At 56.2% G+C, this 16,258-nt stretch overlaps 2 protein-coding genes across 2 annotated transcripts in view; both read right to left on the bottom strand.

The window, feature by feature from the left end:
* Positions 1-504: 504 nt before the first annotated feature.
* On the bottom strand, positions 505-3,149 carry TMEM86B (transmembrane protein 86B). Its single transcript, XM_007998129.3, has 3 exons — positions 2,566-3,149; positions 2,066-2,312; positions 505-1,440 (listed from the first exon to the last, which is right to left on the bottom strand). Exons 1-3 carry the CDS (start codon positions 3,040-3,042, stop codon positions 1,058-1,060), a joined length of 1,107 nt encoding a protein of 368 aa, XP_007996320.3. The 5' UTR covers positions 3,043-3,149; the 3' UTR covers positions 505-1,057.
* Positions 3,150-3,655: 506 nt separating this feature from the next.
* The window catches only part of PPP6R1 (protein phosphatase 6 regulatory subunit 1), a 29,754-nt gene continuing 17,151 nt past the window's right edge, over positions 3,656-16,258 (bottom strand). Inside the window, exons 9-24 of the mRNA XM_073015923.1 lie at positions 16,050-16,202; positions 15,553-15,687; positions 14,425-14,489; positions 14,024-14,139; positions 13,851-13,936; positions 13,638-13,727; positions 13,449-13,546; positions 10,668-10,725; positions 10,398-10,576; positions 5,951-6,087; positions 5,678-5,858; positions 5,476-5,546; positions 5,287-5,368; positions 4,643-4,753; positions 4,491-4,562; positions 3,656-4,409 (exon numbers count right to left, since the gene is read on the bottom strand). Of these exons, the coding sequence (XP_072872024.1) occupies positions 4,406-4,409; positions 4,491-4,562; positions 4,643-4,753; positions 5,287-5,368; positions 5,476-5,546; positions 5,678-5,858; positions 5,951-6,087; positions 10,398-10,576; positions 10,668-10,725; positions 13,449-13,546; positions 13,638-13,727; positions 13,851-13,936; positions 14,024-14,139; positions 14,425-14,489; positions 15,553-15,687; positions 16,050-16,202 (1,638 nt within the window). The 3' untranslated portion in view covers positions 3,656-4,405. The remainder of the gene's footprint in view (positions 4,410-4,490; positions 4,563-4,642; positions 4,754-5,286; positions 5,369-5,475; positions 5,547-5,677; positions 5,859-5,950; positions 6,088-10,397; positions 10,577-10,667; positions 10,726-13,448; positions 13,547-13,637; positions 13,728-13,850; positions 13,937-14,023; positions 14,140-14,424; positions 14,490-15,552; positions 15,688-16,049; positions 16,203-16,258) is intronic.

Below are 16,258 nucleotides of genomic sequence, written 5' to 3'. Positions count from 1 at the left end.
AGCCTCCTACCCTTCTCCCAATACTGCATGTGACTGCAGCTGGTTCTGTCCCCTAAAAAGATATGTCCAAGTCCTAACCCCAGGTACCTATGCAGGTGACACTACTTACAAACAGGGTCTTTGCACACATACTTTAGGATCTTGAGATGGAATCACCCTGGGTTTACGGTGGGCCCTAAATCCAATGGCCTGTGTCCCTAGAAGGATGCAGACACAGAGGGAGGCTGCCCGGTGAAGCCAGTCACGTGAAGATGGAGAGACACAGCCACAGGCCGAGGGAAGCCAGGGATTCCTGGGAGCCTCCAGAAGCCAAGAGGGCAAGGATGGATTCTTCCCGAGAGCCTTAAGAGGGAGCACGGGCAGGAAAACACCCTGATTTTGGACTTCGGGTCTCCAGAACTGCAGAGAGTCCATTCATCTTGTTTCAAAGCATCTGGTTCGGGGTAATTTGTGACGGCAGCCCCAGGAAACTAACACAGAAACTAACCAAACAGTTCTCTTGGCTCAGTTCTGCACAATCCTCACTTTATCTCCTCAAATCCACTCCCACCAGAGGGCCAGGGAGGGTCCCACTGGGCACCAGGCCTGGTCCATGGGGAGTGACCAAGAACCGTTTGCTGTCATTAACCGCGACGGTTGATCACAATGATCTTCCCCGAGGCCTCTCCCACGGTAACAGCAACATCGATGGTTCCACACCCACTTTACTAAGACAAGGAAAACGGATTCAGAGCAGGAGCTGGGGGCGGGCAGACTGTGGGGCCGACACAGAACACGGAGGCGGGCTGGTGGCTGGGAGGGCCACGTGTGGGCCTGGCTGAGGAGCCAGGGATCTGGAGTCAGAACCTGGAGAAGGCAGCTGGAACCCAGCAGTGGACTTGGAATTCCGCAAATGGTCCTCAAACGTCTTCAGCTGGAAGCGGCGGCGGCGGCGGCGCCTGCAGACAGGCGTGAGGAAGTTTTGCTGCTGAGGGTATTTCTCAGGCTGGGCTGATCTGGGAGGCCCAGATCTTTGCAAGAGGAGAGAGCCTGAATACTGGCCCTTCAAGCTCTCTAGTCAGTCGGTCTTCGCCATCTGGCTCCTGAGGGCCGACAGTGTGATGAGGAGCTGGGCAGCGTAGTAGGTGGTCATGACCACAAGGCGGGCACGGGGCAGGGGCTGGACAAAGGTGTCCCAGGCCAGCACGCCATCAGAGAGTGTGAAGAGCAGCGCGCCCCAGCTGGCACTCCCGCCCCGGGCCAGGCCGCGCCACAGCATGGCCATCAGGATCAGCCCATAGGCTGCCACAGGCAGGCCCATATCTGGCTCAAGGTGCTGGAGCACAAGGCTGAGGTAGGGGCCACAGGCCAGGATGATGAGCAGCAGCAGGCCAGGCTGCAGGGGAGAGAAGCCGAAGGCCCAGACGTAGAGAAGGTGGGTGGTGGCGAAGGCAGCCATGCCTGGTGGGAGAGGGGTGGGGTGCCAGTGAGGAAGGCCCATCCTGGGAATGGCCCCGAGGTCACCCCTCAGTGCCTAAAATAAGGGCCGTCCCAAAGCACCAGGCCCCACCCTGGCCAAGCCTCCTTGCAGGCCTCCCCACATGCAGCGTCCATCCTTGCTCTGCTCAGAACCGCAGGAGGCCCCATCTTCTTTTGGCCTCCAAAGCCCCATGCCCTCCGGCTCACCAGCCACTCTGCCCAGTCACCCTGGCCTGCCTGGCCACAAGCACCTGGCACACCCCTGTCCCGGAGCCTTTGCACTTGCCCTTCCCCCACACAGGCACACAGCACCTTCTGCTCTGCCCGAATGTGACTTTCTCAGCGACACCTTCCTCAGCAACCCTGCTTCAAACTGCAGCACCCCCAGCGGGTCCTCACTGCCCTTGCCACCCCCAGCTACTGCCCTAACACCACCAGCCCCCATCCCTCATTGCAGCGTGAGCTGCCTCGGTCATGGCTGTGCCCCCCACCGTGCCTCTGACCTCCGGAGCTCTCACAGGAGCCCTCTGCACCCCAGGCTCCCATCCAAGTGCTGGGACCTCCCTCACACAGGTATCCGGAAGGCGTCATGGCAGCTTCTGCTCACCAGGGAGGAAGGCTTCAGGCCAGATGAGGCAGGCGTCCCCCACTGCCGAGCACAAGAGGGCTCCCTGGAAGAGCCGGGTGTAGCCCCCGCCCGGGCACACGACCCACAGGAACCCAGCCAGGCAGAGGATGGGCAGGCACTTGACCAGGGCAGCGACCCAGGACGGCTGGTCCTCGGGAATCCAGAGGCAGAAGTACACGTAGCAGGAGAGGATGAAGGGGCTCAGCCACCTGCAGACATCTGGGCGCTTTGGGGAATGGGGAGCTGCTGAGCCGAAACCCAGCCTAGCCCCCGTTCTTGGGACTGAGATCTTGTGGCTCCTGTCCTACCCCTACCTGGGACCCCAGCTGTACAGGCTGTACCCATTCAGGGACCAGGCTGCCAGAACCCAGCTTCCCAGGGTCCCAACCAACGCAAGGACAGCAGCTCCCAGACCCACCAGCTGCTGGGGTTCCAGGGGCCTGTCCCCCAGCCCCAGGCACACCTCGGAAGGCTCTCACCTGGGCTGGGCAGTGAGTCTTCAGGGTCTGCCCCGCTTTGCCAGCGTCCATGCTGGCCTGATACCCCCAGAGTGACCTAATCTGGGAGCGAGTGGCTTCAGGGGGTGGAGGGGACGGCTCATGGTTACACGTTAACCCAAGGAGCGTCCTGTGGACTCTGTGACTGATAACAGGGCCCAGAGAGATGTTGTCCTCACCCTGGGGATGGCCTTGCCTGGCACCCGCTGATAAAGCACTGTTGGCATCGGGGGTCCCTCTGCCCTGCCTGCTGGGACATGGTTTCCTCCTCCTGTCTGCCTGTGGGGGTGGGGTGAGGCCCACAAATGCCCGTCCCCTTGTCCTGGGCCCAATCAGCAGAGATGGAGTGCAGAATTCCAACGGCCACCCCTTCATGAAAGCGGGGGAGGGGCTAGCTGGCAGGAGCACCCCTGGAGGGATGGGAAGGCGAGTCCATCCTTCACTTGCTGCCCTAGCCATCTCCCTCCCTGCTCCATGAAACCTTCCCTCATTCTGCTCAACCCCACCAAGCCCTCATGGGCTCCACCACAAACACTGCTTCAATGGGTGACGAGGAGGGACCACCATGAATGCGGGGAATAAGCACCCTCTCCTGTTAGCTGAGTGAGCCCCGGGTGACCTCCAAGCCAACTGCCATCCAAGTGAGGACACTGTCCTCATGGCCCGGTCCACACGCTCCGGTTTCCCAGCACCGCTCACCCGTGCCACTCGCTGCACACCCAGCCTACATTTCCACCTTCCACCTGAAAGACTCAGACCTACTGGGCGCCAGAGCCCAGCCTCAATGCTGGGCTTGGTTACTGGGGGTAAGTGCAGGCAGGAGCAGGGATGTGAGCCCCTGTCGGTGGCTTCTATTCTCTGCCCACAGGCCTGCCCGTAGGTGGGGTAGGCCTGGTAGGAGCCCTCAGAGCCAGCACCTGGCCCAACCTGGGACCTCTGCAGCCACAGGCCTCCCCCTGGCAGGACATAGTGTTGGGACAGACTGGGTCAGAAGCACCCCCAGCCTCTGAGGTGCAGGGATAACACAGGCTCCCCACCCCGCATCCCAGAACGTAAGGTCTGACCAGCAGAATCGTAAACTGTCTTCCTTTATTTATATTTGCAATATGAAATAGAAGCTCGGCACGAACGCACGCACACTCACACCAGCCTGGAGGAGGGAGCTGGGGACAAGGCCACTTGGCAACAGGGCTGGGACCCCAGACCCTCAAGGCCCCTAGGGGTGTTGCCGGGGAGGCCCCTGCTCCCCAGAGCCGGACTGGCCTGGTTGAAAGTGCAGGGTCTGGGCAAAGGCACGGCCCCCACTCGGGATCCTCTGGCACCCCCACCTGCGCTGGGCCGTCCCCCATGGTGGACCTGAGCTGAAAGGCCGGGTGTGGGCGTGGCCATCTGCGCTGGAGCATGGGACGGCTGGGCACATGGGCGGCAACCTTGGGACCCCTAACACCAGCCCCCACTGGGACGGAACGGGGAAGGCTGTGCTTTGGAGCCGCCAGCCCAGCTTGGTGTCCTCACTTTCTCTCGCTCTCCTCCCTCTCTCTATATATAATATATAATATACGTTTCTCTCTCTCCATTCTCTCTATTTGACTCTCTTTATCTTTATTCTAGGAGGCAATGCTCCAAAACTTCTCTTCTCAGTGCAAATGGGGGTCGGTTGGGCCTGTCTCCCTGGCACCCACCTCCTGGGGGTCCAGAGGAGAGAATGTGGGGGGTTCAGGGTGATGAGGGCACTGGGGGCCATCATGGGACCCGCCCTGCCCCCACCCTGGGAGATCCATGGGAGGATGGAAGATTTGGCTGCCGCTGCCGCACCAGGCAGCTATCTGGAAACAGAGGGAGACGTCGTGTGAGGGTCCAGCAGGCCCAGCCCCACCTACCCAGCCCCAGGCTGCAGCCACACTCACTGGGAGCCTGGGGATGCAGGCCCTTCCGGGGCAGAGCCATTGGGTATCGGAGGAGGCGTGAGGGCCTGGGCACTGTCACGGGAGAGAGGGGATGTGCAGAGGTCACTTCCTGCCCCACCAGCCCTGCCCCGCCCCACTGCCCTGGTGCTCACCTCTGGCTTTGGGGAAGCCCCAAGGGCTCTGGGCTCTTCTCCCCATCTGTGGTCTGGGGGCGCTGGTGGGCCCCGGAGGCTGGGACAGAGGTAGAGGGGTCTCTGGTTGCACTGTGGGTGAGGAAAGTGCGGCTGTCAGCGTGGCCCCCACTGTCACCTGCTGACACCCTCACACCCCAGACAACTGAAGTCGGCTCACTGGGTGTGTGTCTGCCGCTTGCCCCACCAGGAGGGGCCTCCCAAGGACACAGCTGGCTCAGCGTGGAGGGACGGCATGGCCCTGGGCAGGAAGACAAGCTACCCTCTTCCCGCCTCCTGTCCCTGTGGAAGAGGCACTCGAGGCCAGCTGAGACAGCCCCAAGGGGCCTTCTGCATGCTCTCCCCCTCCCAATCCTTCACACCCTCCGACGAGCCTTTCCCAACCCTGGGGCTCAAGGGCCCCCAGCATTCCAGGCTACTAAGAGAAGAACCAGCCTACAGAGTGCAGGGGGCCGGGGCACATGAGGCTAGGCCTGGGGGTCCTGCAAAGGAGACCTGGAGCAGCTCAGGGACAAGATGAACCCAGAGCCCGCCTCACCGCAGAGGAGAAAAGATTTCTCCTGACACCCGGCCCTCACCTTAGCAAGCCCCACCTCGCCGCTCACCTGTCCGAGGAGTTGGGGGCAGAACGGATCCCGTGGAAGGTGGCCTGAAGGTCCCCGATGCTAACCAAGGCCTGGCAGGGGGCTGTGGGGGATGAGAGATCTCAGCTGCAGCCTCCCAGCAAGCTCAGAGCTGGCCAGGCTGCTCTCTCTGCCCAGGGCCACAGGTGGGCAGGGCAAACTGGGGCTCACCTGAGGGCTCTATGACTTTGCTGCCTTCTGTGGCTTCCTGAGGTGCTGAGGGGGGTGTGGGGTCCTGAGACCTGGCAGATGAGAGGCAGCCCAAGGGGGCAGCTAGGGTTAGCACTCGAGCCTATGAGAGGACTGGGACCCCATGGCCACCTCCTGGTCTCGGGATACCAGCGCCATCCAGCCCGTCCCATCTGGTTCTCACCTGAGCTGCAGGGCATCACGGGCAGGAGGGCTGGCCAGGTTCTCGGTGGGGAGGTCCTGGGACACACTGAGGGGTCCCTGTGGGGCTGGAGGCCCAGTGTGCAGCTCTTCCTCCCTGGAGACTCGGGGGCTGGTCGGGGCATCTGGAGGCACTGGGTCAAAGGTGGCTGTCCAGCTGGGGCCTGGGATGGAGTTGGGGGAGCGGCATAAAGCGTGAACTCGGTAGCAGGCAGACAGCCCTGTGTACACCTGACCACACCGCCCATTCATTCACCTGGAGGCTGAGGGCCAGGGCTGGGGTAGGATATGGGGGTGGCCCCTCCACGGGCTGCACAGCCAATGCCCTCCTCGTCTTCCTCCTCCTCCTCGTCCTCCTCTTCTTCATCCTCACTGTCTGTGCTGCCTCCACTCCTGCCCCAGAAACCGCCTTGTCAGCTAGCTGTGTGGGACAGACCAGCCGACACCCATCCCGTTCCCTGCAGCCCAGGGTCAGTCCAAGGAGAGGGGGCTGGGATGACCGGCAGGTCACAGAAGGGTTCAGGGAGTTTGGGGTGTGATGACACCAGGAGAGGCTGGGAGAGGGAGTTCTGAGCCAAAGGTGAGAACACAAGCGGGCAGGGACAGAATGAAGCCGTAAGGAGACCATTCGTCCCCAATCATCCACGCAGAGTAGGCCCTAGGAAGTGGGCTGAGACTCAGCCATGGCAGCCAGAGCAGACAGACCCACTCACCAGCTCTCAAGTCACCTCCCAGCTGTCACCTCACACTGTCACCACAGTGACAGGCCTTCCCACCAGCAGACCCACCCTCTGGACGGAAGGCTTCACACTACTCTCTCCCTCCCTCCAACTAGAAACTCCAAGAAGGCAGAGATGGCTGACTTTTGCCACTGCTGTATCCTCAGCCCTGAGAAACCACCAGGCACCCAGAGCTGCTCCAAAAATACTGGCTGAATGTTGACTAACACACACCTGTGAACATGAAGAAAATCCAAGCAATCTATGCGCTGATCACCCAGGAAAGAGGTAAGCAAAGTCACATTAAAACTAAGCTTTAACAGGGAGAGTGCGTGCTGGAAAATGCAGCATTAGGAGATTTTACTACTGTGTGAACATTCTAGAGTGCACTTACACACACCTGGATGGGAGCGCTTACTACACACCTAGGCTCTATGGTATAGCCCTATTGCTCCTAGACTACAGACCCGTACAGCATGTTATGGTACTGAATACTATAGGCAATTATAACACAATGGTAAATGTTTGTGTATCTAAACATAGGAAAGAAAGAGTAAAAATAGAGTATTATAATCTTACAGGACCACTGTCATATATATGGTCCATTGTTGATCCAAAGATGCAGTATGGGACTATATACTATGTCTAAAATGCTGACTAAATATTTTTGTTTTAACAGAGTAACTGACTACTTTAACTGGAAAGTAATATATCTATATATAGTTAAAAGTAAACGAAAACACTCAATGACCAAGGACTATAAAGGAAGCCCCTCAACCTAATATAAGGCATCTATCCAACCCCACGACTAACAGCACACTTAAACGGTGAAAGGCTGCATGCTTCCCCTAAGATCAGGAACAAAACAAGGAGGCCTGTTCTTGCCACTTTTGTTCAACATTGTACTGGAGGCTAGCTAGGCAACCAGGCAAGAAAAGGAAATTAAAAGCATCCAGATTTGAAAGGAAGGAAAATGATCTCTATTCACATGACATGATTCTGTACCTAGAAAATCCTAAGGAATCCACTAAAACTATAAGAATTCATAAATTACTTCAGCAAGGTTGCAGGATAATAGATCAACACACAAAAACCTATTGTATTTTCATACACTTGTAACAATCTGAAAACAATTTCAAGAAAATTCCATTTACAATAGTATCAGAAAGAAGAAAACAGGAATAAACTTAAAAGAAATACAAACCTCATACTCTAAAACCCACGAAACACTGTTGAAAGAAATTTTAAGACCTATATAAACAGACACCCATGTTCATGCATTAGAAGAACCCTTTAAGAAACTTAGCTGGTTTCTTCTTTGAAATTAATAAGCTGATCCTAAAATTCATATGGAATCTCAAGAAATCCCAAATAGGTCAAAACAATCTTGAAAAAGAAGAACAAGGTTGGTAGACTAAAACCTTCCATTTTCTTTTTTTTGTGAGACGGGAGTTTCATTCTTGTCACCCAGGCTGGAGTGCAATGGTGCAGTCTCAGCTCACTGCAACCTCTGCCTCCCAGGTTCAAGCGATATTCCTGCCTCAGCATCCTGAGTAGCTGGGATTACATACAGGAACCCACCACCACACCCGGCTAATTTTTGTATTTTTAGTAGAGACAGGGTTTCGCCATGTTGGCCAGGCTGGTCTCAAACTCCTGACCTCAGGTGATCCACCTGATTGGCCTCCCAGAGTGCTGGGATTACAGGTGCAAGCCACCGTGCCCAACAAACCTCCCATTTTCAAAACTTACTATAAAGCAACAGCCACCAGGGCAGTGTGGTACTGGATAAAGACAGACTCATGGAACAGAACAGAGAGGGAAGAAACACTCTCTCACACATATGGTCAAATATTTCTTTTTTATACAGGTGCCAAGATGATTCAGTGGAGAAAGGACAGTGTCTTCAACAACTGGTGCAGGGAAAACTGGTTATCTACATGTAAAGAGACGAAGCTGGACTGAACCCCCACCTCACACCATATACAAAATTTAGCTCAAAATGAATCGAAAACCATAGAAATAATGCTATAAAACTCTTAGAAGAAAACAAAGGGCTAAGTCAAGATGCTGGATCCTCCCAAAGTGCTCCTCCCAAAGTGCTGGAATTACAAGCTTGAGCCACTGTGCCTGGTTAATTTGTTGATTTCTTAATGCATCATCTAACCTTTTTTTTGAGACAGGTCTGGCTCTGTTGCCCAGACTGGAGTGCAGTGGTATGATCTCGGCTCACTGTAACCTCTGCCTCCCTGGCTCAAGCAATGACACACTTGTGCACCAACAACACGTGCAGGAGTATTCATAGCAGCTGCACTCACAGCAGTGATCAACAGGAACCTGCCCAAAGGCCTATCAACTGCAGAACAAGCAACTCAAGCTCATCACGTACAGCATGGCCCCACTACACGAGAGCAAGGCACACCCAAACACACAATAGGGAAGGAGCTCACGAGTGGAGTGCTGAGCAAAGAGGTCAGACACAAAAGGAGATGCTGTATGCTGTATCAAGTGACAACAGAGACCAAACTCATCTGCAGGGTTAGAAGCCAGGACAACTTGACCCTCAGGAGGGAGGATACTGGCTAGCAGAGGGGATGTGGGTACTGGGAAGGTCCTGCTCCTGGGTCTAGGCACTGAGGAAGGATGTCCATTGGCCACACACTTAGGATCTGTACAGTCGTCTATACTCACGTTACATGTCAATAAAAAGTGAAAACAGCCTAATTCCCAAATCAAAAGTCATAAGGCAAAAACTCAGTTGCAGATGGTGACTTAGTGTTCATGCTGTCAAATCTACATGGCATGAACCCATTTCATCACAGCAATTCTGGGGCCGGCCAGTAATAAGAGAAAAAAAACAATGTAACATTTGCACTAAAAACTGATCACAGCCTCACTGGAGAAGGACATCATCAGCTCTCATTTTACTGGAATTAGAGGAAAGAGAAGCTGCCTGGGACCATCTTACCCCCCTTTCTAGGAAAACATGCATGAGAGCTAACAAGAGGAAGTGAAGTTAAGGGATGAAGGAAGGAGAGGGGGAGGCGGGGAGAGAGACGCACAGACCAAGCCATATCTCAAGGACCTGCCTATTTTTTCAGCCACAGAGATTATCCCTTTCTTTTTATAACTTAAACTCATTTGAATTAGATTTCTTTTAATTTGTTGATTCTTTTTTTTTCTTGTTTTGAGACCAGGTCTTGCTCTGTCACCCAGACTGGAGTGCAGTGGTGTGATCTCAACTCACTGCAACCTACGCCTCCCAGGCTTAAGGCGATCCTTCCACCTCAGCCTCTCAAGTAGCTGGGACTACAGGCGCATGTCACCAATCCAGGTGATTTTTGTATTTTTTTGTAGACACAGGGTTTTGCTATGTTGCACAGGCTAGGTCTCAAACTCCTGAGCTCAAGTGATCCATCCACCTTGGCCTCCTCCCAAAGTGCTGGGATTACAAGCTTGAGCCACTGTGCCTGGTTAATTTGTTGATTTCTTAATGCATCATCTAACCTTTTTTTTTGAGACAGGTCTGGCTCTGTTGCCCAGACTGGAGTGCAGTGGTATGATCTCGGCTCACTGCAACCTCTGCCTCCTTGGCTCAAGCCATCCTCCCACCTCAACCTCCCGAGTAGCCAGTACTACAGGTGCACACCACCATGCCCATCTAAACTTTCATTTTTGTAGAGACAGGATCTCCCTATGTTGCCCAAGGCTGGTCTCAAACTCCTGAGCTCAAGGAATCCATCTGCCCTGGCTTCCCAAAGTGCTGGGATTACAGGCACTCACGAATTACATGAGCCCACCATGCTTGGCCTTGAATTAGATTTATATCACCACAAAAGTGGAAGTGCCCCCAACTAATACACACACCAATGCAGCTTCCTTATTTTTTTCATTCACTTCAGCCTCAGTCCAAATGTGTTGGCAGACCCCTTGGCCCTGCTGTGTGGTGGAAGCTTGGAGAAGGGAAACTGGAGGGGGACTCACCGGACACCAGGGGGCTGGCTCAGATGGGCCCCCCTGGCCAACTGGCTGCCCTGCCAGGCGCCATCTTCTCCATCAGACTCCCCTGAGCCCTGGGCCTCTTCCTCGTCCTCCTCTTCCTCATCATCATCAAACTGCTGGATGCGGTCCTTGTAGCATATCTCAAGTAGGTTGGCGTTGGGCTGCAGGACACAGGGGTAGGAGGATGGGCCACACTGCACACAGCCCCACGCCCCTCCATTCGCCACAACCAGGGGACAGGGCAGTACTCACGTTGTCATCGTCGGCGTTGAGGGAGAAGGTGATGTTGGCTGTCTTGTCAAAAGGTGCGCTAGGAGAGAAGGTGAGGCATGGTGAGAGGGTACACCTGGGGGTGGGGGCAGCACAGGACAAGGCCACATTCCTTTCTTCACTCAACGTAGAGCTGACCCTCACTACTTGCAGAGTCAGTATCTGCAAATTCACGCACAACCCAAGCCACTGATCCTAAGGAGCAATGTATACATGAATATCAACATCTCACAGAGATGATCACTTTAAATCCTTAAAACCACTCATTGAGGTAAATTGTTTCCCTTGGCTCTAGAAGTGAGAAAATGGGGCTCAGAAATGTTAAGTGACTCTCCTCAGGCTTCTCCAAGGACAGGTGCCAGAGAGGGATTCAGACCCATGCCCCTGTCCCCATCCTTGGGGCACTGTAGGAGGCGAACACTCATACCAGCCAGGCACAAGCAGCGCGTGAGGCTACAGCCCAGTAAAGCACATCCCTAACCTCAAGATGTCTATGGTCTGTGGCTGAAATTCTAAGTTATGGGCAAAAGAATCACATCAGAACTTGAACTGAGCCTGCCAGGACCCCAGCTCCCTCAACATGAGGGTCCACATTCTGTCCCATGCGTTAGGGACACTTCAAGGGATCATTTGTCTCAAATTCATGAAAAATTGTGCCACAAAGATCAACGGATAAAGGGCGGTTAATTATTAATAAAGGACACTAGGCATGTGACAGACATCACTCACGCACTTCATTCTCCCAACCACCTTCCAAGGCAAGTGTCCTTAGTCCCTCCTAGACACTGAGAAGCAGCGGAGCAGAGATCACGCTGGGCACACAGGGGATCTAGGGCAGGGCAGCCCATGTCCCCGTGGCACTGGCAGCCTCAGCTGACCTGGCTTCTCCTGCCACAGGAGCTCTGCAGGGCAGCATCTTCAGCCCTGAGGTGATCAAACCAGTCATCCACTTTCCATTCCGGAACGCTTCCTAGCTTTGGTTTTGTTCGCTTAACTTTTTAACCTCTCTGGAATTTTGTTGGTAGAGGAAGTGCTAATAGTTTCATCCCAAAAGGGCAGCTGGTGATACTAATGCCATCTACCAGTCAGTCCCTTCATCCTCATGCCAGGATGGGTTTTTTTTTTTTAATTAAAAAAGCAGAGATGGTCTCACAACATTGCCCAGGCTGGGCTGAAATTCCTGAACTCAAGCGATCCTCCTGCTTTGGCCTCCCTAAGTGCTGGGATTAAGATGTGAGCCACTGTGCCCAGCCCAGTTTTCACTTGAGCATCTTCTCCAGAGGTCTCGGCACAGGCCACTGACCCACAAAGACCAACACTCTGCAAGTCTCCACGCTGGGCATGGAGGCAGCACACACGGGGTCTCATGTCTGCACCTGAGAGGACCTCTGTCCAGCTGTGGACTAAGCACAGCTGACTATCCCTCATCGTGGTGCCCCTCACGCTGTGCTGTACAGGAACCCTGGGGCAGCCATAGGCAGCCATCCAGCTCCCACATACTAACCGGTTATGTCCTGGGGACTCAGTCTCCCTGGCCGTAAATGAGCTCATTGTGGAGAGTGAGATAGAGTCTCGCTCTGTTGCCCAGGCTGGAGTGCAGTGGCGCAATCTCAGCTCACCTCAAACTCCACTTCCCGGGTTCAAGCGATTGTTCTAACTCAGCCTCCCAAGTAGCTGGGACTACAGGCACATGCCACCACGCCCGGCTAATTTTTGTATTTTTTGTAGAGACGGGGTTTCACCATGTTGGCCAGGCTGGTCTCGAACTCCTGACCTCAGGTGATCCACCTGCCTCAGCCTCCCAAAGTACTGAGATTACAGGCATAAGCCACTCCGTCCGGTCACTTTTTTCTTTTTTTTTTTTTTTTTTTGAGACGGAGTCTGGCTCTGTCACCCAGGCTGGAGTGCAGTGGCCGGATCTCTGCTCACCGCAAGCTCCTCCTCCCGGGTTTACGCCATTCTCCTGCCTCAGCCTCCGGAGTAGCTGGGACTACAGGCGCCCGCCACCTCGCCCGGCTAGTTTTTTGTACTTTTTAGTAGAGACGGGGTTTCACCGTGTTAGCCAGGATGGTCTCGATCTCCTGACCTCATGATCCGCCCGTCTCGGCCTCCCAAAGTGCTGGGATTACAGGCTTGAGCCACCGCGCCCGGCCACTTTTTTCTGACTCTAGAAGCAACACACGCTTGTGGCAAGAAACTCAGAAAAGTTTATGATCACAACACCCAGAGATGACTGATGTTCAGATGTTGTTGCCCCACAAATCAAAATAAGCAGAATTGGTAATTGGAAAAAAATGTTTAGTCACCCTGAGGCCTGTGGAGGGGAGAAGTGGACCCTCGTGTCTGGCGGACTCGTGACCCAGAGGGCATTCATGCAGGCGCAGTTTTGCCTCACAGTCCCTGCGCCAGGACCTGCTGGTCCCCACTACCCTGAGCCCCTCCCACCTGGGACCCCTAAGGCTAGCTCCAGGAGTGGAAGGGACCTGCTCTGTGTCCCCAGCACAGAAGATGTTTGTGCCCCACCCTCATGGCCTGCCCCTCGGAGAGAAGAGACTGCAGAGCTGGAACTCATGTAAGAGGAGGCAGACACACGAGGCTGCAGACACGCACACAAGGCCATGGCCAACGTGTGCCCAGCAGCAGCCATAGCTGCAGGCTGAGCCCCGCAGGGCACGCAGGTGGGTGTGGGGGACAGACACAAGTAGGCACGCCTGCTGCTGCAGAGGCAGGACAGGGCTCTGACCCTGCGCAAGAGACACTCACTTCACACTCTCCTCCTGCTCCCCAAACTCCTCATCATTGAAGCCAAAGTGGTCAATAAAGGCGGAGGTCATGCGCTGCATCTGGAAATCCATGAAGGCCTGTGGAGGTGCGGAGGTTGGGGCTGGAGGGAGCTGGACGGGACCCCACTCCAGCACAGCCCAGCACAGCCCCGCACAGCCCCAGGTCCACCTGCTGCAGCACGGCCTCCTCAGGGAAGTTGAACTCCTTGAGCCGGTCGTCCTCATCGTCACTGGAGGAGTGTAGGTGGTGGGTGTTCACCTGGGGAGAGGACGGGGCGTCAGGGCCTGCTGGAGCCCCCAGACGAGGGTGGGCAGGCAGCTACGAGGACGGGGAGGCTAAGACTGGCCCGAGAGGGAAGCGGTAGGAGAATCCGGGCCTCACCAGGTCCACCATGTTCTTCTTGTTGGTCTCCGCCAGGGGCCCCGATACAAAGGCTTCCCACTGCTCCTGCTGCTCGCTGGGCAGCTCTGCTTAGGTGAGAGGGGTAAAGACGTGAGGCATCCCCTGGCTTCAAGCCCCCCACATACCCCTCAGGCTGGCCTGGGGACCCTCACCCTTCAGCAGCTGTCCCAGTTGCTCTGCATTGGGCCCCTTCTCTGTGCTCTGCACCAGGGCGTTGGCCATTCTCGTCAGGTGGCCCATGTAGCCTTTCCGAGGGCCTCCCGCAGACCTGGCAAGAGTGAAGGCCATGGCTAGAAGCCAGGACTGGACCCAGCGATGCCCAGCCCCGACCCATCCCCCAACCCAGGCAGTCCCAGCCCGACCCAGCCCCCCACCCAGACAGTCCCAGTCCCGACCCAGTCCCGTACCCAGGCAGTCCCAGCCCGACCCAGCCCCCTACCCAGACAGTCCCAGTCCCGACCCAGTCTCCCACCCAGACAGTCCCAGTCCCAACCCAGTCCCCCACCCAGGCAGTCCCAGCCCCTGAAGATACAAAAGGGCAGCAGGTGCTCACTGTACACGGTCGTTCTCCTCCCAGGAAGCCAGGATCCGCTCCACCAGGCGGCACTGCTGCAGCAGCTGTGGGAGAGCAGGACAGGATGGCCTGGGGGGGTCTGCACACGTATGGGGAGCTCTGTGCTATACAGCAGGGGTCCCTTCCTCAGCAGACGCTTCACCAGGCCCCAGCTCATCCACATGGGAGTGGGAAGGAGGGGTAGAAGCTGGGGCTTGGGACCCTGGCATCCAGCCAAGTCTCTCTGGTCTTTCTACGGAGAATATGTGGTGCATGCACACACACTCACGCGTGCACACACATGCATACATGCTCACACACACTCACGCGTGCACACACATGCATACATGCTCACACACACACGTGCACACACATGCATACATGCTCACACTCACGCGTGCACACACATGCATACATGCTCACACACTCACGCGTGCACACACATGCATACATGCTCACACACTCACGCGTGCACACACATGCATACATGCTCACACACGCGTGCACACACATGCATACATGCTCACACGCGTGCACACATGCATACATGCTCACACACTCACGCGTGCACACACATGCATACATGCTCACACTCACGCGTGCACACACATGCATACATGCTCACACACGCGTGCACACACATGCATACATGCTCACACTCACACGTGCACACACATGCATACATGCTCACACACTCATGCATGCAGACTCACATGTTCACACTCATGCATGCACTAACAGACACACTCATGCTCACACCCTCATGTGTGCACACGCATACATGCTCACACATGCATGCACACACACATGCTCACACACACGCATGCACTAACAGACACATGCTCTCACACACACACACGTGTGCACACTCATGCACACAGCCGCTTGCAGGTCTGCTCCCGCCCACCCCTAGCTCTTCGGCTCAAGTCAGGAGCCCACTGCTCCCTGCACCTGCATGTTTCATCCCCGTTTCTTCCTGGCCATGCCTCCCACATCCCATCTGGGTGCTGGCACCTAACACTACCCAACAAACCCTTGTGGGAGGAAGAAGTGAGGGGTAGGCCTCTGGAGAGGCTGCGCCCACAGGGGATGGGCCCAGAAGGAGGGGATCAGGGAGTCCCAGCTCACATGTTTCACAACAGGGTTTTGGACGGGCGTCTCAGGGTTGCTGTCAGAAGGTGGCCCCAAGCTCAGCATGGTGCTCACGCATCCCTCCACTTGGGCATGCAGGAAGTTGTTGAAGACATAGTGGAAGAAGAGGTCCTATGGGAGGACACAGGGTTGGTACCAGAGAGGCCCTGCCCCAGCCCCTGAGTCCCCAGCACCCGAGCCCCCAGCCCAGTCCGGTCCCCACCCCAGCCCCTGAGCCCCCACCCAGACCGGTCTCCACCCCAGCCCCTGAGCCCCCAGCCCAGTCCGGTCCCCACCCCAGCCCCTGAGCCCCCACCCAGTCCGGTCTCCACCCCAGCCCCTGAGCCCCCAGCCCAGTCTGGTCCCCACCCCAGCCCCTGAGCCCCCACCCAGACCGGTCCCTACCCCAGCCCCCGAGCCCCCAGCCCCCGAGCCCCCAGCCCAGTCCAGTCCCCACCCCAGCCCCCCAGCCCCCGCCCAGTCCAGTCCCGCACCAGCATGGTGTTGGGCACGTCCAGTGCCAGGAGCTCCTGCGTCAGGGCTGCATCATTGGCGCTCAGGGCGCTGGCCAGGAGCTTGACCACGTGCAGCCGCGTGTTGCCCAGAGGCGGAGCCAGCATGCCCCACGTCATCTGTAGCGGCTCCAGCTGCAGACACAGGGAGCCCTGGTTCCCAAGGGCTGCGCTTCCTGCTTCCCCCGCCT

This window comes from Chlorocebus sabaeus, chromosome 6 (genome assembly GCF_047675955.1).
Source record: "Chlorocebus sabaeus isolate Y175 chromosome 6, mChlSab1.0.hap1, whole genome shotgun sequence".
NCBI classification, from domain to species: Eukaryota; Metazoa; Chordata; class Mammalia; order Primates; family Cercopithecidae; genus Chlorocebus; species Chlorocebus sabaeus.
The sequence above is the reverse complement of the archived record's forward strand: the minus strand, read 5'-3'. Positions and strand labels throughout refer to the sequence as shown.